Raw genomic sequence first — 24473 nt, 5'->3', positions numbered from 1 at the left:
TTGTATGTTTAAATTTATTCATCATTCGCTGGTCATTATTTAACTATGCTGGCTGCTGCAGAAATGTCAAAAAAATTGCTCTAATGTACCAATTTCAAAAAACATTTCACAGTGTCTGTTTGTCAACATCACTGAAACAGCAGGAGAGGATTTACGGGAGCCGCACACAACTTCACATGTACAACTGGCTGCCATGTGCGCAGGCAAAAATTGCGGTGATGGTTTAAGACCACCTGTCACCTCCAGAGCTGTCACCTCCCCTTTTTTAACATCTGTGCTGGAAGTACACACAGCAGGGCACGTAGATTCTGTTTTAACAGACAAATTGAGGGGATGAGTACACGCCCAAATACCCATTCTGTTGAATACTTGATACTGGGAGAGTGAAAAGCAACATGTTTTATTGACTATGCGGCATACAATTTGTGAAAATACTGGTTTAAAAGGGACAAGGTGTAAAATCTTCAGAAAAAAACAAGTACATTATATGTGTACCCTTCAAACCTCATGGTACTAAATGGGTTTATTTTGTCAGATATCTTGCCATCAAGAGCATTATATTTTACCCACATCGTAAGCAACCATTTAGGGTCCTAGTGGCTTTTCTTCAAAAGTGCCTGCAGCCAATAAATATACTGTGGAGTGTAAGTGAGGATTATCCAGAGTAGCACTTGGGCAGGCTGCATCCCTTTTCTTTACATCCCTGTTCAAATGCACACCCTTGATGTTGAAGAGGGAGCACTTCAACAGCATTGTGAGAGGTGACAGAACATTAAAGGACAAGCATTTTAAACAGGCTGATGCCACATATCCATTTTTTGTCACATGGTTTAGCCTGAGATGAACCTTGAGGGTGAAATTTTTTTTTTTTTTTTTTAATTTGTTTTTTGCATGTTGTCTGAAATTTCCTCTACAGTGAGACTGACATCGTCTACAGTTTAAACTTTTACAAGATAATTTGGTTTTATAACATATGCGTCTAATTAACATACGTTTTCCTTTTCAACTCTGCATTTGTTTGCTTCTTCTGACTGCATGCCTGCTGAATATTAAAAAAGGTAAAACTAGCTTTGACTTATAACCAGCCATGTCAGAGTGTCTGCTTTTGGGTTTGAAATCTTTCTGCCTCTTATCAGAACTGTTACAACACAGATTAGATGATAAAATCCTTAGCAACAGGGTTCACTGACATGTCTGAGATGTCATTTTTGAGAAAATATAAGCAAATATAAAATATGTAAGTATACAGACTATAAAAATACCTTATCCAAAAGTTAATGTGACTGTTGCTTTATTTCATTTCTATTTGACATTTCTCAAATACAACTTGAGAAGATGCCTTAATCTTTTAACTCGTTAGTGACTGCATTTTAATTCAGTCTTAGAGTTGGAGTCAGTTATGTAAAACAAATGTTTTAAATTTCACAAGAAGCAACCAAGAAATGATTCAACTTTTGTGATTTTCACTATCGATTGCTTGTGTTTTACTGTAGCTGTGTTTAAAAAAAAAAGAGAGAGAAAGAAACTTGCACAGATACAAAATATACCACAATTCAACTCTGGTTTTGGGTTTCTCACTCAGTCACTTTCAGAGGGAATAATTATCTTTAGCTGAGGCAATCAACCAGTGTTGAACAGTGGGCACCAGAATGCAATTACAAATTGGACGTTTAAGCTTCAGAGGCAGTGAACACCAGACAGACAGAGGCAGTGGAAAAACAAGAGATGTGCTGTACAAATGATTCTCAGGTCTGTTTTTTTTTTATTTTCTGGCATGTTGTCCATCTTTAAAATACACTGAAGATTACTGATATGCAGTTTCTCATATTTTTTCACGGTACAGTGAGACCCTGATTCCTGTGTAATGACACTGTTAAAGGATTACTCTACAAACACAAAATAAAAACACATTAGCTGGCATACTACCCTTATGAAATGCATCATAATGACCACTTTGCAACAAAAAGCAAGACAATGCCCATAAAGTCTTTAAAGATGCACCATTCAAAAAGAGTTGACATTAAAACGACTGATTTAAGTTGAGAATAAAATCAAGTTAAATGCGCTATTACACAGGAATCTGTTAAATATCAAAACAAAAAATATTAACAGAAATGCTCTTTTCACAAGTGTAGCAAAAGACTTACAATTTATCATAGATATAGTAACAGGTGACAAGGCCTAAAATAAATGATAATCTCTTGCCATTCTGTCATAAAAACCTGACAAACACATGAAATCTCGAGAGATAAGAGATAAGACACTGTACAGCTCGGGATGGAGTCGGGGCTAAAAATGGTCGACAGCTTTGAAAATTTCTGCAGATCAACATGCCCCCCCTCACTCCCCCATTCCATAGGACTTCATGGAAAGCCAAGGCATTATATAAAAGGTAACGTAACTCCTTGTACTCAAAGATGGAAATAAAGTCATAGCTTCAGAGGACTCTTAAAAAAACTTACAAAACAAACTAGTAAACAGCCAGAGGAGCATGATGTCCCTGGTCTAATTTTATTATGCAGACGTCTTTCTCCTAAACGGCATCCGCCCACCACATCAATCCAAGGGCAAGTTCAAAAGCCAAATGTCCAAGTTGCACAGCAAAATGATACAATTACAAACTACAGTAAAGAATTTACCAGAGCTTCAGTGTTTCTCTGCGTTATGTAACTTCTTCAAAAGTGAGCACACTGGGGAAAAAAAAAAAAAAATCTGGATTTTTGTCGCTAATGAAACTTCCAGTTTGCTAATAAAATGCATCTAACTTTTCTTAAGTTTCTGTGTTTTCCATGCTCTACTTTGACGACTGATGATTTGTTCGTGCCTCCTCCGACTTTTTGCAGTCTTTCACCCACATGCCGCCGGTAGTGATTGCAGTCTCGTGTCTCTGCAGCATTTTATACATTGTATTCCACAGAAAATACAGACATTAGCTTCAGCTGGGTGGATGATACGTATGTACAGGTAATGCTAAAAGAGATCATTAATGGGAATTGGCAAACCGAAGGGGTGTGATAAAATACTCTAGTCGTTAAAACACTATCATTTGGTTGTGAGATGTTAAAGAGAGTCCTGGCCTGCCCCCCCACCTCACCCCACCCCACCTCCCAAACACACACAGAAAAAAAAGGCAGAATGAATTCAGTCCATACAGCAGAGACTGAAATTAAGAGTCAGGCTTGTCATGAAAACTAAATGCTTTAGCACCATAGAATACCACTTGTTGGCAAGCAAAACGAAGGACAGATGCCCCCCCACCCCCACCCCCCCGGCAGCATGTACTGGCTATCTACCAGCCATTTTCCATCTTCTGTTTTAATTCCCAGCACAGTGTGAGGGAAATCAGTTTGATACAACCCAATGTACAGACCCTCCTGCTGAGCAAATGGATGATGAGGTGTCACAAGAATATTTACGACTGAAGCTTCGGTAGGTGCAGATCCTCCTGATGAATCTGTCTCTGATATCACTGATCAGGCAGGTTCCCACTCAGTTTTGAGATAATGACTGTCCAAGCTAAAGGGAAAGATGCTGTCACGAAGGTTGGAGAAGGATTTCTGAGGATGACATATGTAGAACAGGTAACAAGAGTTGTGCTCTTGGGATGCTAAAACTTCAGTGGTAGCAGCCAAATGATATAATCCCCTACATGTTGCCATCTCTTGTCTCTGGAAAGGTTTCCAACCGGGACATTTGACAAGTCGGTGCAACATGACCTCAGGTGGATTTTTTTATTTTTATTTTTTTAAAAAGGAAACCCAATGGATTGACGGGTTGAGACTCAGACGCAGGTGCCTTGGTGTGCGGGAGGAAGGGCTTTTCGGTTCTTTAACGCTTGGGACTTGTCCTTAAAATCTGTTGGTTTCTGCTGCGAGACGTCTATCAGCGCACTGGCAACAATGAGTCCTGAAGAGGGGAAGAAAAGCACGAAAAATGAGTGGTGCAAAAGAGGCAATTTCTAAAAATTGCTTTGTTCATCTTCACCGAGTCAGTATGTGTTAACTAAAAAGAATAAATTACAGAACTTCAAAACACCAGATGATTGAAATCATTCCAATCAAAATCTAAGCTTTGCGTATGAATGTTTTTCATGACACAAACCTTTTTTTTTTTTTTTTTGCTTGTTCTAAAACTCACTCACAGTAGTGTCTGGCTAATAAATGTGGTCTTTAAGACACAGATTTCGAATACCTATGGCAGTCACTGTACCTGACTGTCCTGGTGGAGGTAAGCCTGAGGGCCCAGAGGGCAGACGCATGAGGACAGTTAACACAGCAGCTTTCCCTCCTGAACACGGCTCCATCGCAACAGGTTTAGGGACACCCTGACAGGAAACACAACAGAAAAATATTCATTGGTTTATTCTGATTTTACTGTAAATCATTTGACTATGATGAACTACATCCTGTGTTCTGCACAGACAACGCCAAAAACAGTCATTTGTGCTGAAATATTAAAGGCAAAAAGCATAAAACAGATACACATTAAAAAAAAGTATAAACGGTCACTGATTTTAGCAGCTGGAGTTGCTGCATTTAAGACGAGCCTCCCTCCTCCTGAGACAAATGGTTTGATTGGTCACACAACAAAAACACTTGAGTGTGTCCCTGTCAGACGGTCCACGTGTTGAGGCAATGACCTACCCTCGGCGTTAATGGCCAAAACTGCTCGTCTCAAGCGTGAAAAACATGTCATCCTGATAATGAATGTCAAGGGTTTCGCAGCGTGGATTGGATGAGGGGAAAGAAATTGGGGAATAATAACATGTCTGAATGGAACTGACTTTTTTTTCTTCGTGTCTGCCTGAATCTAAAATGGAGATGAAACAGGCAGCGAAATGGGAGAAAAATGGGGATGCGCAAGAACATGCATTAAAACATGAGAGAATCAGAGGCAGGAAGCGGTAATTTGTATTTTCATGTTCCACTGGAATTTGTTGTGTATTTCACCCTGTGCAAACAGCAAAAACAAAACACTGACGCTACCTTGTGTATACCTTGTGTATAAAAAGCTACAATTTTGGAGCGTTGGCTCCAAAAGCCTTGATATACTGGATATATAGCATACAGTATGTTAAGTATAAATAAAAAAAAAAATAAATAAAAAAAAACTAACTAAAATTCTGTGTTGCCACTTTTTGCAGTATGGAGTCCTTTAATCAAAAGTGCAGTCCTGTTTCTTGTGCAGCATGCAGTGTAATTTCCCATGCAATTGCTAATTAACTTTGCCATTTCAAATGCCACAGTTAACAACTACAATATGTTTCTCTGTTATTCAGGGTATTGAGGGTGTTGTCATGTGCATCAGACTTTAGCTGAGTTTAAAACCAAAAAGCAGGTGAGTCTGCTTAAAAATCCATTTAACATGCTGAGCCTCATAATAAGGATAGACATGAAGATGAACACACAAGGGATGGTCGATTGACGAAGGTAAAGCTAAGGAGGAGTATAGCAGTAAATGTCTCAGCTCATTATGTGACACCTTTTGATGTATAATTTTTGGTACACATGCTATTGAAAGTGTATTGTGAGAGGTACTGGCTTTGTCCTTCATTAAAAGAGAGCCCTCTTTGCAGAATTCAAATAATTTCCTGAGGTTATGAATGCTGTCATCATTGGCCCAGCTTGTTTTCCATTTGTCTGTATTACTAATCAGCTGGAACTAATACAGAGGGACAGAAAGACAAGGAGAATGGAGTGCAGGACAAAGGTGAGGGCATTTTTAAAAAATGGAGGGTTAGACCAAAGTACAAACAGAAAAGTGCACTAAATGGAACAGACACACGCTTATTATTAATCAATTGTTATATGTACATTCATAAGTACAAGGGACCTCAAGTATCTTCAAGACTACACATCAGGTCTAGTTGTCTCTAATCCACATGTATTTGACACTCCAGTATATCTAATGCTCATAAGCACCATGTGAGAGTAAATGCTAGGAAGCTAAAATTCAGTTTCTGACACGAGTCATACTGTACGTGAAAGACACGTTTCTGTGTCCCAGACATTGTGTGCATTGTTACTCAACCCAATTATGCCACATCAGAGAACACAATATTGTCATGCATCTGCCCGGTAAAACTCAAGATCAAGGCACATACAGTACGAGATCTACTGCTGACATACTGTACAAGGGCAATTAAATTGACTGCCATTTCATGACCATTCAAGTGATTCTCCTAATGAATAGCTTATGTGATCTACATTCATGCATGCAGGGCTAATTTAACGTAGGCTGAATTTTGACTAAAGCAGATTCCACTGTAAGCTGTAGTTACATGGATGACTGAGTGAAACATCATTATAGCTGTTCCAAACAAATTATTTACACTGAGACAAAACTGTGGTTTGTAAGACTTAGAAAAGAAGCTGAAGCACTGCTGTATGGCAGAAATACTGACTCCATCTTTACATTAATCAAGGTAAGTTCATCATGAATGGCAAGGAATATAACAGCTTATAAATAAGGTTGATCATTTCATTAGTGTTCCTTTCAATATAAATGTTGGTATTGGTAGAACCTTGGTGGAAAATAATGTCCATATGCAATGATGACTTGCAATTACATGACAAAATGACATGACCTTAGAGCATGCAATTTCACATTAAATTGTTAAAACGTTGTTTTGTTTTTTGGAGGTACACAGAACCACATTAAGTACTGTCACACCAATGCTGTGATTTGTGCCATGATAGTATAAACAACACATTTTTGTTTGTGTGAAAGTCAGTAATAACAGCAAAGTTAAGCCACCCCTCTTCTTCTCACTCTCTTTTTTCCGTGAAATGCTTTAATTAATCTGGAATCACAGAAGTATTCCTACAATGCGGAGGAAAATAAAAACATTAATAACTCATTCCTTTCCATTTCAATCGAAACGCTGCCTTTTCTGCCAAGGTTTTTTTAAACTGCCGTGTTCATTTTCATATCTTCCAAAGGGGGATTACACAGCCTGCATTTCTGCTACGCATTAATCAAGTGCGAGGACTGTATTATGGTCATCCAAGCACATAAACATGCATACACACCCATACAAACACACACAAACCAACATATCTCCTTTCCTCTCCCCCTGCTGACAGGTGTCATCCATCATACTCGCTGTCCCGTTAGCGGTTCCATATGCTGAATGCCGGCCATAGTGAATAGAGACATCTGTGACATCGAGGCCTAGGCCTGCAGCGTTGGGGCCCGATTGGCTCTCTGTCCAACAGCTGCTGACATCTTGGTCACTAAAAGCAATGTCCGTCTCTTGGGGGCTTAAACCAACCAAAAAATGGAGGAAATGGGCACAAAGGCTGTTATAATTTTCTCTCAGACCAGCTGGAGGGTCTGCAAAGATTTGTAACAGAGAGATGGTACTAACTAATGCAGCGAGATCAATGCTGACAGCAAAGTCAGAGAATAAGCTCTTAAATGTTTTCATGTGTTGGGAAGGGTGTGTGGGGGGTGGTTGGGGGGGGGGGGGGATTCTGGTACTGAAAACTTTCTGTGTCTTCCTGTACAAGCTGCATCAGTTATTAGTGTGGTTATAGCACTGAAATTAATTCCAAACTGTGTCACTACAACAGAAACTTTTTAAGCAGACCTCAGATATCCAAACCGACCTGTGCTGCGTGCACTCTTCACATTATGTCAGTGAATGAGTGGGTCTGACTTAAAAGTCCAAATGGAGCTGGTGAAACAATTAGGAAACCAGTGATGCTTGTGTGGCATCAGTGTCCTCTTTGACATCAACAAATACTTCCAACAGCTAAGTGGTGCCAGATGCTGACCAATTAACCTTTATGAAAGACAATTACGTCTCATATCATATGGTCCACCTTCAGCTGGTGCCGGGGCATATGATGGAGCTGTATATAGTCCAACATATGCATTTACACATTTAAAACCAAGTAGATTTGCTTTTAGCGATTTGAGTCCAAAATACACCAACGTAGCCAAAAAAAGCTGACAAAAGCTACAATGTGCTATGACAGAATATGATAATATCCTTCCATATATAAAAATATGTACAAATAAAATGATTGTATGTTTTTAAAATACATTTAGGCAATGTAGCTATTTGGCAAGAAAGTTGCTTTCTTGCACCACTGTATGCTGCATTTACAATGTAATCTATGTTCTGCTATAGTAGTTTAGGGCACAGGCATGCAAATTATTTCCAAAACAACAAAGTTCTCAGGTGTTTTCTGCAACAATACTTCTGTAGTAGTAACTTCCTTAGAAGCTGATTGGACATCTAAGTGAAGACTGAAAGCCAAGCATTGATAGGTTCACTCTGCATCTTGAAAGGGTCAAGAAACAGGAGGCTGAAGATGTGTTTTTTTTTCCCCAGTTATCATTTCCAAAACAGCTTGGAACATTTTTCAAAGCAATACTCTCTAGTGGATGCAAAGTCACTACTTTAATGCACTTTATAACAAGAACACTGTCTTTGGTTTTTGAGCTGGGAAGGGACGACAAATTATTAAATAACAGGTGGACACACAACTAACAGTTCGCTTAAATCAAGGCAAAGCGGTGTTTTCCAGCACCATTCAGGTTCAGACTATACTTCACTGCTTTAAAAGTACAACAGTGAAGTGCACTCAGAGGACCAAGATGCAATGTTTTTCTCCTCTTTACACTGCCCTTTACATTGCCCTTCACAATATCATAATGCATGGTGAGTACCACTCAAAGCTACGCTAATAGCTAATATAGTGCCTCTTTGCTGGTTGCCATGGTGATTTTATTTCTCTTAGCAGCAGGTGACACTGGCTGAGGCAACACTGCTGGTCGTCTAATGTCAATTTGAGGATGCAGCTCTCCATATTGCTTTAAACTAAGCTTTTATCCCATGTGGCATTGAGCTCGCGACTGCCAGACTTCTTCACTACTCTCTGTTTATATGGGAGGTATTCACATCCTAGGAATAAAGAGGAGTGGGAGCGACTGGATGGTATAAAATAATTCATAAGCACAAAAGCATATGAGCATTCATGGTATGATACTCTAATTTAATTTTGAGTTCAAGGCACTATGCAGCATATTCCTGGTAAACAGACCAAGAGGACAAATTAGGGCAAAAATCATTTAGTAAAATACACGTTAAGACAAGGAACAACAATAAAATGTTCCAAAAACCACCCTGACGTCACTGTTTTAATATCAGAGCAATCTCTCCTCAGATCAGCAATGCTTTTCAAAGTAGTGACCATCTTTTCTTTGCAACAAGATTAAAACAACTGTTAAAAAACAAGAACAAAAAAAACAATCAATTTAAAAAAAAAGTTTTGAAAAATCCATATAAATCTTTAAAAATCTTAACATTAGGACATCATTTCACACAAAAGATATTTTTCTCAACATCGATTGAAAAATGTCAGCAAGTCCACAGCCCTGATTGCAGAGAACACTTCATATAAAGAAGTGGGGCATGGGAAGAAAGGACCATCATTGACAGATTTCTTATTGATCCAGGGAGTGGATAAAAGGACTGACATATTGCGAGTGGAGGGCATAAGCTACACAATAAGGTCTAATTATGTAGCACTACAATACTGTGCGATATTCTCTCAGGCAGTAGCTAGTATAAGATGCCAGTACAAAGATGACATGATGGGGGTTACATAGTCAAACGTTTTGCTGCACTGATGGTGGAATTTAGAAAAGGGACAATACAAAAATGAAGATGTTACAAGATGTTACAGGAATGCAGCTGTAGTTATACTGCAAGTCCCTTTTATTGCATACATTCTACTGGCATGAATGTGATAATAATCTGAGTGTATGCGTGTGTGAATGTGTAAGCAAGCAAGACTCACATCAACCACAGGCTGCAACAGTTCTGTTTGTTCTCCCCTGGCATCCAGTGCAACAGCAACTGAGGCAAATGGACGACTGGCCATCTGCTGACGCTCTCTCATCAGTTGCTGTAATATCAAACACAGATGACAGATGAGCAAAACATTGGATACAGAATGGATGGATGGATTTGGGAAATATGCCCTACTGCAATGATAATATATAAACACATAATGTACAATATTTATTTTTGATCATGCTGAAAAGAGACAAAAGACATTTTGAATTTCAGCACTTAGGAAGGAAAACACTATGATCATATTATATATATATATCAGGGCTTCAGGGCTTTCCATTATAACAAAAGAAAAGGTGGCTGACAGTGGGTTATTACGTATAATCCAACTCTTTAAAATAAACTCATTATTGCTAGAAATATGTCGATTTTTTTTTCAGCACTTTGGAAAAATAGTTGTAATCTGACTAAATCAACTGAGGCTACAGTGGACTATGAGTTCTGGGTAGAACACATTGTGAACACTAATCAAAAAACAGCATGGATAAAAACCAAAAAAATCTCCCACCATTAGGTGAATTAAAAGCAATTATGCAGCCATTTATCCATCAGTAATCAGTATTCTAATGATGATATATGATGCTTTACAGTATGTGGCTATAGTCTTTGTAGAGTTTGCAATTTAAAAACCAGGACTGGAGTGGGGTCTTTTGTTTTTTATAAAATGAAACACTCTATAATATACTTTAAGGGGTATAAGAGTGAGAAAGAATGAAAAATTGGAAGAAGAAAAAAAACTGTGTTCATGCACAGTAATATACAGTACAACCCCAGGGCTATTACAGTATGAAGAGAAAAATCAATAGAAGATATCAATGAGGAAACACTGAAAGACAATCCAGAAACATCCATACCCCTGGGGAAATTTTATGAGCCCAACATTACACCAAGCCCCAACTTTATCTAAGGCTTTCCAGCTAAGTGATTTTTCACTTTGATTTTAGATTATATTATAAAAATTTTGAATGGAATGCAAAAATCATTCTTATTTTGTCTAAAAATATAAAATAAAATATTTTGCCCATCCCATTCACATGTGGTACCAAAATATTCCAAACATTTTTTATATGATGTAAACCTTAGTAATATAACAGCACTGCAAATCATCAACACCGCAAATGCCATAATATTGTTTCCACATAAGAACAATATATTATTGCAGAGAAAGTAAACTTTCTCTAAAAGACTGTGCACAGGCATACTGTGGTCAGGTCACTGCCTGAGAGTGACACCATTTCTGCAAAAAAAGAAAGAAAAAAAAAAGCTTCCCTTGTTCCCCACTAATCAATATTGTAAAACAACTTGCACCACACTTTCATCAGCAACATGGTGTCTGATCAATATCTAAACTGGCCACCATTTTAGCACCAAGGACATCACTGATTGGTATTGGATTTGTGATGAGCTTAAATGTGCTGCATTAAGATCTAATTGTACTTCAGATTACTAAGCACATCAAGCGGCTGTAATGGTCGGCCTCATAACCTGCCCTTCCTCTGCACCTCTCTGAAGCTGAAAAAATATGGGCTCTACAGTACATGTGTAATTTCATACAAAAGTAAGACTAACAGACTTAAAATAGTGAGTGTATAAAATCATTTGTTGGACGTTCTGTGAGATTCAACATTCAAGGTCTATAAGGGAATTTGTAAAACAATTGTAACCAGAAATTGTGTCAAAAACGCAAGAAAACGTATAAGGAATGGCTTAAACATTGTTTTTGTCTACTCTGCCTACTTCCGAGGCCACAGAGCATTTCATTAGCTAACTACTGTACATTTTGTGAGTTACTGGTTAAAAAGAAGCCCTGTTCACTGTAACACATCGACTAGTCAAGAATGTAAGCAAAGCAGGCAGACAGAGTTATACATGAAATAATCTTAAAGAAATCATACTCCTAATGCCAACAGTAACTAAAAGGGTTAGGGCTTAGCAATTAGTCAATTGTCCAGAATACAGTGAACTTATATATAAGTTAAATTAAAATCTACAGTATCAGGAAGTAAAGTTCACTTAGATGAATAAGGTTCAAAATGAACAAAAAAACTTGTCTTTTCACTGCTTAATGATACTTAATGATACTCTACAGCCCATCCTGCAGAAGAAAAAGAAAATCTATAAGTACAGACGTACACAAGTACACTTGACTGTTTAAGCGCTTTCCAATTATGTCACATTATCCCTTTCATAAAATGGTGTGCCTGTTTGGGTCAACTGTACTAGAGCTTTCTGAATTTTCTGTTGGTCTAATTCCTGAATAGGAATTTGCCCTTGGTGTAGAAATTAATCCTAAGATTCTGTGTCCAGAATCGTCAACCTAACTCCCTCTGAATATAAAAGTATTCATTAGTCTGGCTATTAATTGGCAAAATTCAGATGAGGGTTGGAGAGGCTGATAGCATTGTAAAAATGAACAAGTGAAAAAATTTAATCTGAAGAAAACGCTTTGAATCAACGTCTCAGGGTATCAGAGACTTCATCTATGTGACAGCTTTACAAAGAGAGTATGTCACTGTTACTGTTCTGTTGAGGGTGTACACAGGAAAATATTAAAAGTGGTGAAACGGTGGTCTTCAATTAATTTGTCAAAAACCTTGATTAAATATTTGGGAGCTAGAACAGTGACTCATTACTGAGACTGGAACAGGCAGTTCTTCAACCAGATGCTCAATCATCTGTGACTTTTGTAGAGATTAGATTTAAAGAGGAAGAAGAGTCCACACACAGACTCACAAAACAAAAATACAAAGACTATGTTCTCAAATACTGCTGATATGTAATACATTGTTTAATTAATGCACTCTAAGCTCTTTGAAGACATCTGAAGTGGCAAAAACAATGTAAGAAAATAAAATAAAATTTTAATTTTCTCAACTGCATTGGATTGGATTATTCCTTGATAATGTAATTGTGGCTATACTGTATCTGCCTGGGTTGTATAACATATTTGTCAAACACCCAGTCTTTCACCTCTCACTCAACACTCAACCATTACGTCACTGACCAGCCATCACTGTTGTACAGACTCACTGATAGGGAGTGAATGAGAGGAAAGTTCAGGTCAGTTCTATGTAAGTGTCACTTTGTTGAATCACGCTGAAAACATTCCCTAGGGGAGGAAAAGCTGAGGAGAAAAACAAACAACAGCCATATGAAATTGAGATTGATCACCAGATCGATTTTTCTTTTCGTAGCTCAGATTTTTAAACTTTAAATCTGAGGGCCCCGTGTCAGATTGTCGTACATCTCCACTTTTAAACATCAAAACCAGCAACACCAAACCTATAGATTGGAGCTGCTGGGCCACCACAGGTCAAAATGAGAAATTTTGCCCTTTTCGAAAAGATAAAAGCTGGATGGAGGGCCTGGCGGGGGTTGTTGCAGAACAAGAAAACAGCTCACAGCTTATTACAGTTCCCAACATAAAAGCTTCAAATCCAGCAACATACATCCTAAATGTCAGATAGCAGCAATGTTATTTATCATGTTGCAGAATTCATTTAAAGCGACAAAGCATAAGAGGAGGGCAGAGGCAAAGCCAGGGAATGCAGGTGCTTTGCTCTGTGTCCAGCACATGCATCTAAAATGTGCTAGGAATCCAATCATCAAAGGGCTGGTACAATACCAGAGAGATTCTGGAAATGAATACTGAGTTAATGACAAAAGGCAAGAGTGAACTCTGTAAAACCAATTAACGTTTGTGCAATGACAGACTGATTTTGTCAAGAATACAAGCTGGAGCCATTCATGGTTGTGATAAGGGTGGGCATGCAGTGCACTGCTACGCAACTTGATTAATTTGGCAAGTGAGCGCATGAATTATCTGTCTTGTGAATACAGCATTTTGTTCCCTTCATTGGATTCTATAAAAGGGCAGGTGTCATCCCGCCTCTGAGTATATTTTACACCTAAGCAGGTCACTTTGTCCTTTTCAAAGATCACTGCCTCTACCTAAAGGCAGAATCCTGCAGACTATAAATAAATAAATAAAAACATAATAAAATAAAAAATAAAATACTGACTTGCATACTCAAATATCAAAATGTTTCTGGTAGTTGTTTCTCCTTTTCTTTTCCGACAGTTATTTTCACATTCTGTATGTTGATGCATACTTTCACAGTCTACACACATACTATGGATCAATGGACTGTAAATGAAGATAACCAGTATAGTAGACTAACACTGCATACAGCACCACTGTGATATGATGCTGGTGTAGCTGAGTGGTTGTGTGTAGGCTGCAGTACCAAGAGCTCATTAGAAAATCAGAATAATACTTATTATGTGGTTGTGTAAAATAATAAGGCTAAATTGAAAAATAAAATATTCATTAAATGTTACCTTGTCGGATTTCTATAAGTCTGTTTTACTCATTAGCCTGACAGGTTTGAAACTTCCAAGGGTAAGCTATAACCTGATTTGAACTCCTAATCATCTGTAAGTTTAGAGGAAATTATTAGAGTCCAAACTTTAAACTGAGCTTGGGACAATCAAGGTGACCAGGGGCTTAAGAGTAGGATAATCTTATTACAGCAATCGATGAGTGCTGATTGAGCTCTTCAAGGGAAGAGCAGAGTGTTGTGAGACTACGCCAAGTCTGCAGAGAGGCATGAGAGAATTATAAGGTTAGTGATGTGTTCCTTTCACTTTTGTCAGTGCAAATATTGCAAATTAGGCAATCGGGTGGTCTTAATCAACATAGGTGTTCACTGTGATTGAAAGCTAAGTTTTCTGCAGAGGCAGGTGCTGCCAGCATAATATACAAAAATCATATTTTGCAGAAAACAAATACCAGAAGGCACTGGCAAAAAAAAACATTTAAATTAAACTGTAATGTGAACAGAATATTGTGAACAGAATATTTCTGCTGTTTACCTCATCAGTTAAAAGTTAAAATGACTGTTGCCATGACAACATCCTAGAGTTCAAAATCCTCTTGGCTATGTAGTTTTTTCAAACTAACTCATGCTGACAGAGATGCTGATGTTAAGCATGTAAAATGTATATTATTAAGCCATGTCAGTTTAGTGCGTCACTTACTAGGATACATCATCTGAGAACCATGAATGTCATGGTAAAAGTAAATGTTGAAATATGTTGACAGGAAAACAGCAATTTCTGACCTGTTAGTGGTGTTAGAGGAACAGTCAGAGGATCACCAAAGTCAGTGGGATTCATCCTCTGGGAACCATGAGTGTCTGTACAAGATGTCATGGCAATCTATCCAATAGTTGTTGAGATATTTCAGTCTGGACCAAAGTGGTAGACCTGCTAACTGACAGTGCAATCCCTATAGCCATGGTGCTAGGAACTAAACTACATCAGTGACACACCATTATAGACAACACAACACAGCCCTTTTAGCCTTTACATCCATCACTATATTGTCATCAGTTACAAACTGGCCACAACTATTATCAGTGTCATGGCCGTGACGACTTCTATGGGCTGATGCTTTTAATAAACAGATGCTAATTAGTTACTGGTGGACTTCGTAAATGGCTCGCTTAAACACACTGAAAAAAAATAATGGTGCTTTTTATGGTAACTGCTGCTCAATAACAATTTTAAGTGCTTTTAGAGAGCCAGTAAAACATCACCGCTCTACACAATGGTCAGTGTATACGTGTGTATGAGGTGTGTCTTGGGTGCGCTTGTATTGAGTGTGTGACAGAGATAAAGAGAGAATTAGGTACATCCACGTGTTTGTGTGTAAAACATCTCTGTGTTGCAGTCTCGTGAAATGTCAGCGCCCCCTCCCTCCCGTTTCCCCCCACAGGTAGCTTCAAAGAGGTCAGCCCCTGTCTTCCTCCGTGGCATTTAAAGCTGTTGTCTTTTCATTGCTTTGTCCCCGTACTCAGGACCCAAGTCTCGTCACCTACCCTTGACTAAAATTATTCAAATACAACAGCTGCACCATAGGTACCACGTTCTTTCAGTTCCTGACAAAAAATGGAGTCTCTTATCCAATTAGTGCATTAGCCTGGTAAAAGATCAGCTTTGTAAGATTATGTCACTTCCAGGAATCAATATGTAAACACTACTGTCAAATGCGTTTCTAGTAAAAATCATGCATTATATTGCTTTTTAAGTCTAGGACAATCCAGAAGAACTAACACAGATTTCACACCAGAAAGCCAATTTTAAAAATATTCAATCAAAGTTCAATCAGTATCAGACATCCATATGCCACTTGGCTGGATGAGTGTCTCATTATCTTAAGCCTCATTAGGACTCATTCATTCCATGTCCTTATGTCAGGAGGGGGGCTTGTGAGCATTAGATGGCCCCTAGCCCAAACCCTTCCATTGCTTATTTGGACAAGTCTCAGTCTCACCCTTTCAAAATAAATGGACACAATGTTCAGTGAAGAGCCAATCAGTTCACCAACGAGACAAGCACAAATCAGTTTATCTTATATCATTAAAGATCTGGTTCTGTCTCTACACAAGGGAGCAATCACAAATACCACTGAAACTCTTGTGATCAGTTACTATGGGACCAAATTCTTCATAGAGTATAAAATTGTTGTACTTGATTAATTTAAGCAGGTAAAATGACATGAGGCTGAAGCGATAGAAGGTAAGAGCAGCTCATAAAAACTGTTACAGATACAGCAGCTCATCATAACTTCATAAAATGCAACTTTAAATGAGCACAGGAGGAGAACAGACAATCAATATTAACAAATGCTTGCTGGCCAAATGTGGAAGCACCATTATGCTGCACCTCTTTATGTTATTCAGTCTAAATAGGTCAAAGTAAGTGTCCACTATCTCTTGAATAAAGCAACCAAAACATAGCCACCGAAGCTAAAGGAGTCTTTTATAGGACACACAGATGGATCTGTGTGTAATTATCTTTTGAGCAGCCACTGCTACAGACAGAAGATCTGCTAGTTTTTTAAAGAAAGATTGATTATGTCTGTATCTGTCAGACACTGATAATAGAGTTTATTAAACAAAAGTGAGAAGAGGATGTGAGTTGGAGGATGCTGACAGGATTTTGGATTCACCAGCTGAACTTTTAGTTGGACTTCAGTTATGTGTAAAAAGAAATGAAATGATTTACTTACAGCTCTTGGTAACAGCTATTATTTTAAGAGCAAACAGGCCTGGGTGAGTGCAGACTTTGTTGTTCGCAAGTTCAAAGGTGTTCAACCTTAAAGCTACAAAATAATTGTCGGACATTACTACAGTACTAAGTGGTGCACTGGAACAATTTTACTCTGACAGGATATAAAACAGACCTTAACTAGTTCAGTAATAATCTGCACAAATAATTCTACTGAGAGACTACTTGTACCCACAACAGCACTGAAGAAGAACCCTCCTGGCTGTTACAGCTTTCAGGAAAAGGTTACACAGAGCTTCTCTTCTCTTTACAGTGTTTTCTTCTAAAGTAGGGCACCTGAAAATGCCACAACATGAACCTTACATGAACCTTGTATTCTTTTAAATTGGTGGCGTTAATAAAGGCCATGCACTGTGAAGACAAATGTCCACGAAAACTGTCTATAGTGTGAGAATACTGAAATAAATGATGAACCGGGTGTGGAAAAAAACCTTTGTGTCAACAGGGTGCAGCTGAGCATAAGTGAAAAATATTATTAAATTTCATATTTTCCCAGAAAAAAGAATTGGTAATGGTGGTTACAAAATATAATCCCAGTGGATTTTAGGTTTGAAGCTCACTTATGGACAGCATCAAGTTTCAAAAACAAAAACTGATTGACACACACACACAAAGCAATATTAACATTAGCTGAGTGAGTAAATCATTCATATTTATAGGAACTGATCTGCAAACAAAGCCTTCATGTCTTCTCACAGACTTAAAAACAGCAAGGAATTTCTCCCCTGCGATGACAAAACTTTTCTATCACCTCAAATTAAGAGATGGAGGTTTTCATTTAACTATTTATTTATTTTTCATCTGGCAGCTGAAGGACAGCGACAAACAGATGATAGAAAAGCCAAGAGCAGACAGAAAAAGTGAGCAGAATTTAAATGACGTGAGCCCATCTGTCTGCATTAATTTTTATTGACTTTAATTCTTTGGATAGGCATGATTCGAAGTCACGATAGCTATCATTCTTGTTTATTTTCATATATCAATTAGGGGATATAAAATTCAGACCCTATGATTATCAGTGTCATTCCCAAAGGGGAAATAAATTCTGGGAGCTTTATTAGCAAAGTGCAGGTCATGAGGGCTGGATGCGCACCAAATGAAACTTCCTGCTATTGAGTATCACACAGCATTTACCAGAATATAGGATTTACTCTGAAGAGATGGAAATGACGGCTGCTCTTACAGAAACCGGTGACCAGCCTGCACAGTTCGGGTTAAGGGCGGTGGGGTGAATTTGCATACATTTTCTCCCCTCCTCAATTTTCCTGCGCCGCATCTTTCTCAACCTCTTCTTTAATTTCTGCTGCCAATCATCTCATCTTTCACCCCTTTTCATCACCATCTTTTCTCAGGCCCATCTTTCATATCAACGCTGAATATTAATGTTTCATTCTATCCCCTTTTCCTTAAAGTCGCTCACAGTATATCTACTAGGTTCCATCTTAGCTTTTTCCACTGGTCCACTTTAACTTAAATCCACAGTTTATCTGAATTAACATCTTTACTTTTAACAACATTCATTGTCTTTCTGATTAAATAATTGATCAAATCCTGAGACGTCGTGCTTGCCATTAGCAAAAAACCTCCTCTGAACACTGCTCTAAAGGCATCTAAAGAACTGAAGCTGTTGTGTACATAGTGCTGAGAGTGTTGGCTGATAAATAATCTCCGATTTTCAGACTGTGACATCAATAGCCTAATTGATGCACCTGTGTAATCAGCTGGCTACCTGGCATTTATTAGCAGATGTTTTCAAACAACAACCTGATCCTAATAATGGCTTTTAAGTTAAACTGAAAAACTGAAACAGCAAGTATACCTCTGTCCCTTTTTGCGTATCATTTGCTGTATTTTAGACTCATTTATCAAGAATTGTTTCTCCTCTTGCAGTTATTAAGAAAGGGCCATGCCAGTTGTGCTCTTCTGGTTTTTTGTATTTGTGATTTGTTGGGATGAGGACATTGTGTGCAGTGGTGGCCTGAAATGTGAGACAATCTTAGTGAGCATGGTAAAATCTTTAAATGTCAAAATCACTGGTCCTTGATCCCAGTGTGAGACATGTCCATTGTCTGATGGCAGCTTTGGCCAAGTGCTGCAAAATTCTGGCAGCATCAGAAATTTAGGACCCAATTCTCACGTGCTGCTACAACCCAGGTCTACAAACCAGCCAATCAGAACACAACATGAAATGACACAGAACACACTGGACAGCGCAGACATTTCATCAGTACCATTTCTGAAAAAAGTTTAGTGAAAGAACACACAGTGGTTTGGGTCTGATGAGTGTTTTAAAAGAACTGGGGCACCACCGTGTTGCGGAAAGAGAAAATCTTTTCTTAAGAGCTAATTGAAAGTAAATCATATCTTTGAACAGTCAGATGGACTTACTTCTCTCCTTCGTGAAGCCCAGCAGGTTTGTTTGATCTTCCACACCACCGCTGCAACCAGGAGTAGCGACAGAAAGCAACTAGAATGAAAAGAGAGGAGACAATATTAAGCAAGGTGATTTGAACTATAAACAGTAATCACTAAAAAAAGTGCCCACATGAGTTTCATGTTACCATGTATCTTTACACTGTATTCTTCATAAGAAGTTCTAGTTCATTCTCTTTCTAAAGTAATTCACTTGCATCTACATAACATCTTATTTTCATGTGTAAAATACTATCTTTCCTTTATTTCCTTTGGGATTGGCTTTTAATAAAGCATTATTTTAGAACCAGTATTTACATTTTGCATTTTTTTTTTTTTGCAATATCTGCTATATTTTCATGATACAGTAAAACAACTATAATATTTCTGGCTGAAACAGAGTGGACTTAAATACTCGAAGTTTCCTTCTAACTTAAAAAAAAAAGACAAAACAGGGGAGATGATATGAGGAGGTAGCACATTCATTTCTCAGTAGACTGAATATTTTGGCCGATTACTTCAATTAATAACCCGCCAGTAAAAATCATTAGTCAAGGGAAATTCGTCAAGTTTCAAGCGCTACTGGGATAGAAAAATATGACTGATTGAGAGGTTCCACTTCATTATCCTGGTGACAGATGAGAAGGTAAAGATTATAATGTGCTAAAGACACATTCTGTACTTCTTCAGAGCTTGTCAGATCAACGTGGAAAATGGCTCGTGCTTCATCTGTCTGTGTGGGGTATTCAGCCATCAAGGAGGAGATGTATTTAAGTTTTTAGATACCCATAGTATTGTTAGTAAAATATATATATGGTGACAAGTTTATTTTAATTCAACTGATTCAAGAAAAAAAATCATTTCCTGCGAATAACCTCCAAAACTTCATAGAAATGTTTATAAACTAGAAATAAGGTGTGGTGAGTGCTCAGTCATTAACAAGTATTTTATCATTTCCCTCTAATTACTCACTGCATTAGAATGGGAACATGACTCTGTTCTGATGTCCAGGAACAATCCCACTTAGATCTGAAACACATACTGTAATATGACCAATGAGCCCTTGTCTTTTGGGACGTGCCACGTTCTAAAATGGGCAGTCTGGTCCAATAAGCACATTTCACCAGAGACACACGGCTAGCTCTGATTTCATGGGCCCCATTTGTTTGATATTCTAAACTCAAGTAGGCTTTCAGTTTGCCTGCCACACCTGCTAGATCCATTGGTCGCAATCTTTGAAGAAGGCGATAACGCCTGTGAGGAACCTGATAACACTTTAAAAAATACAGCCTCTCATAAATGATTGAAGTAAAGAGGAGGTGACAAGGCAAAAAAAAAAAAAAAACTGTAAGGGTAGTAGGATTAAAGCACTGAGTGATGGGAAACTCCTGTGTTTCAAACATCTCATCATCACACACAGAATTTGTGCAGAAGATGGGAAACCCTTTCATTCTTTTAGGTGGGGGTAGGTGGGGATGTGAATGAGACTTTCATGTGGCAGAAGTGACAAAAATCCCTTGACAGATGTTTGGCTTTCATCGTGTGTTTTTTGGACAGTAAAAGAAGCTTAAATCCCCCTTTGCTGTTTTTTGCTGTTAATAAGAAGAGTCATTCATGCCCCTTTTCTCCCCAAGGAAGTGAAGGACAAAAATAACATTTACAAAGATGCTCTGAAGTTTGCTACAAGTAGTTACAGTTATATATGTGATTTGTTGTTTGAGTAACAGCAGGTGTAAACTCTATGTCCCCCCCAAGCAGCTACATTCACTTTAAAAGACATACTCATGAAGAAAACATGACAGGATGCTATCACATATTCTAATTAATTTACTGAGTTTACTGATCTCAGACGAGCCTCACTCTTCTTAATGTGGTCTCACATGTTATCTTTTATCTTTCTAAAAAATAACAGACAGCCAAAATGTGTGCTTTTTTTGATAGAGAGCAAAACAAAACTCAGCAATACTTTCTTTTAATTACATGCTCATTTCTGTAATCACAGGGCTACAGTTACCACAGGGGAAAACAATCAATAATATCTATAACTTCTTTCTACAGGCTTTTCAAGCTGCGCAGAAGATGAAAACATGTTCCAAGAAGCTTAGTAAACATCATCCTTAAGATGCTACATAGAAAAGATATATTGATATATTAACTATTTATCATAGGACTGGAAAATCTATACCTTTTAAGGTATAGATTGTGTGGAGTTGTTCGACCTTGACAATTTTCTGAATTAAGTTAATACATAAGTAACCTGTGCATACATGACTCCCAAAAGCTTGTATCCTTGCTCATAAATAGTGTAAACACATAGCGACACTAATGCACCCATGCATACGCTCACATATATATACCCACACACCCACAGTCGTGACTGGAATGAGGCTGATTTTGTTAATTAGTATAAATTAGACCCTGGGGATCCTGTGCAAGTATAGCACAGCATCCTATTAGGGAGTTTCTACAGCATCTAATCAGAACGCATGAAAACAATCATAATCTAAAGAGATTGCAATTTAGGCAGCAGTGTGCATGTAAATATAATTTATGAAATCGCTAAAATGGAGGAGCAATGTGGAAATGAGGAAAAAATATTCGGCGTCAGAAAGGCTTGTGGTAGAGAAAGGTGAGCCGATATTTGAATAAACTCAAAAGAGTAAACATTCCCAGTCATGCCGTCATTTCTCCACCCTCTATCTCTCATACAAGGAGGTCTAGAAACCCTGTGGGGTGATTTGACATTTTGTCATCAGGCTGATTATGTTTCCTGCAGGTTCATGCCTCCTCAGACCTCACACACACATACGCGTACGCGCGCACACACACACACAACTGCTTGTAACTGCATCAGGGCCCTTTTTCCTGAGTTTATGGGTCAGTGAGAACTGGACAAGAAGGATGCAGACAAAGATTCTAGAAAATTAATATAACCTGTAGGACAGTGGAAAAAACAACAACAAAAAGCAATGCACATGAATGAAAACACGTGCACAAACTTAGGCAGGCAAAAAGGAAAAGACACGTGCAATGTTACGGGAAGCTAGGATTAATTTCCTTTAGATCTAGAAAATATGAGAATGAAATCAATGAGAATTAAATCACATCTGAAGGAAAATTAATCACCAAAGGAAGTAGTGTTTTGCAAATATCATTCAAACAACCATTTCCAAGAGAAAAAACTGAAACTTCTGTTTGGTTCTGTGTCCTGTGTCATGACCCTGTACAAACTGGTTTCCTGTGCAAACAGATGCAGGCAGCCGTGAGTCCACAATTTAGATAAAATACGCTCCATCCTTCTCCCCTTTCCTTCCAAGAATTCCCGAATTTGGCTAGTCAACTGTAATTTGATCAGATGGAGGCAGATGATAACTGATTGTGTGACAGCTTTTCGGGAAAGTTATTGTGGACTGGGCAATGATGGGCAGGTGCCTTGGGCAAAGACTGTCTTCAGTTCCCTCCCTGACACCTACACAGATAATGTGTTAGTCCATTGGCTGCTCTGGGCAGCACACCTTGAAATGACATGAACCCACGTAGATACACAGACACACACAGCACCATGGCTTATGTCAGTGTTGGGTATGAAAATGATTGTCTTCACCACTAACATTGACTTAATGATTAAAAACAACTAACATTAAAAAAAACACTTTTCCCAATCAAACAACTCCATTCAGCTTTCCTTAGATGCATCATTTCCTTTGTGGATTGTTGCATGAATAGCACTTTTGGTTATGGGACTGTAGTAATAATTCTGATTCAAATCTATTAAGGTTAAGGCAGGTAAAACATTAAGCATTAGTTATGTGAATAGCAGTCTTTTTAAAGTATAATATTTAAAAAATAACAACAAACAAGCTTAAGATCCAATGTGCAGTCCAAGATACTGCCTTATGGAAAGATGCTTACAACAGTATAGCAGGTATAACTACACCACCTACAGCTTTGTGAGATGACTCCCTTCAGAAGACCTTTTGAAGCTTTTCAACTATGCCAAGATCTAACTTAACCTATTTAAACATAAATTTTGTAATTACACTCACATCCTCTTAATTTACTCAGGCTCTGATATGCTTTTGACACAACTCAATTGGCTCATTTTAAACATTTCAGTGAGAAAAGATTTCCATCGCTGCTCTCAGGATGAAAAAATCATTAAGAGCCCTCATATCTTGATCGCCCACGCCTTCTCTTCAGATGGTACTTGCAGAGCAATATGCACCTATTTAAATGGTTACCGGCAGTTCATTTGCCACTTGACAAAAAAGGAGGGGAGGGAGGGGATCACTGCCTTGAAGACACAAGAAGCATTTTACATGTGCTCTGCTTAAAAGAACTGCTCCAAGAGGCTCGAGTAACTCAATAAGCCCTGAGAGACGAAAGTGGAAAATGAAGAGGTGGTGGGTCAAATTCTGGATAATGCTTCTTGATTGCTCAACAGTCAGACGGCTAAAACAAATGACAAATAGTGTATAAATATTTAACTCACTTACCTGAAAAATGTAACAAAGAACTGGACAAGGTCCATGATACTGTTGTGTTGGGAGAAGGCAATCTATTTGAGAGAAAGAAGGGAATGACTATATTCAGACAAACACCAACAGTAACATTAAAAACCTATGTAAATGTGACAAAGTGTTACAGCCAACTTAATATGAACATGAGTATAAATCACCACACTTTAAGAAAAGGGAAGTGGGGCTATTACAGCATTCTGTCACTCTTTTCATTGAAAAAAATTTTGCTATTAATCATTTAGTCCCAAGGACTGAGCTCAGTGACCTTTCACTTCATTCCAACTGAGCTCTCCCACTTGATCTGTGACATTGTGATGGGGTTAACATGAACACCAACAAGTCAAGTCTGCATTAAGAGCGAGTGGACCTGCTGAAAGGTCACTGACAAGATTCTCTCATAGAGGATCTCCCTTTAGAGAGCGTGAAAAAAAATCTGCAGCAAAACAAAAAAAAGGGAGAGATACAACAGAAAGCTCTCTGATGGTGGAAAATACACAACTAAAACAGAATTAATGAAAATAACTGAAAAATCATTGTCT

At 38.2% G+C, this 24473-nt stretch overlaps 1 protein-coding gene across 1 annotated transcript; it reads right to left on the bottom strand.

Moving 5' to 3' along the window:
• Positions 1-1718: 1718 nt before the first annotated feature.
• LOC108880356 (attractin-like protein 1) lies at positions 1719-23999 on the bottom strand. Its single transcript, XM_018671833.2, has 5 exons — positions 23911-23999; positions 19391-19469; positions 9813-9920; positions 4210-4324; positions 1719-3906 (listed from the first exon to the last, which is right to left on the bottom strand). Exons 1-5 carry the CDS (start codon positions 23943-23945, stop codon positions 3782-3784), a joined length of 462 nt encoding a protein of 153 aa, XP_018527349.1. The 5' UTR covers positions 23946-23999; the 3' UTR covers positions 1719-3781.
• Positions 24000-24473: the final 474 nt, after the last annotated feature.

The sequence above is a fragment of the Lates calcarifer genome, unplaced genomic scaffold (assembly GCF_001640805.2).
Source record: "Lates calcarifer isolate ASB-BC8 unplaced genomic scaffold, TLL_Latcal_v3 _unitig_924_quiver_2411, whole genome shotgun sequence".
NCBI classification, from domain to species: domain Eukaryota; kingdom Metazoa; phylum Chordata; class Actinopteri; family Centropomidae; genus Lates; species Lates calcarifer.
This window is presented reverse-complemented; position numbering and strand designations above follow the sequence as displayed.

What these genes read in the sequence shown, in the direction of transcription:
- LOC108880356 (XM_018671833.2), bottom strand. Translation starts at nt 23,945, where the DNA reads ATGGACCTTGTCCAGTTCTTTGTTACATTTTTCAG. An exon ending in TGTTGCAGCCTGTGGTTGAT is followed by an intron (nt 4,325 to 9,812) that starts GTGAGTCTTGCT and finishes GTTTCCTGTCAG; the next exon opens with GGTGTCCCTAAACCTGTTGC. An exon ending in ACCTCCACCAGGACAGTCAG is followed by an intron (nt 3,907 to 4,209) that starts GTACAGTGACTG and finishes TCCCCTCTTCAG; the next exon opens with GACTCATTGTTGCCAGTGCG.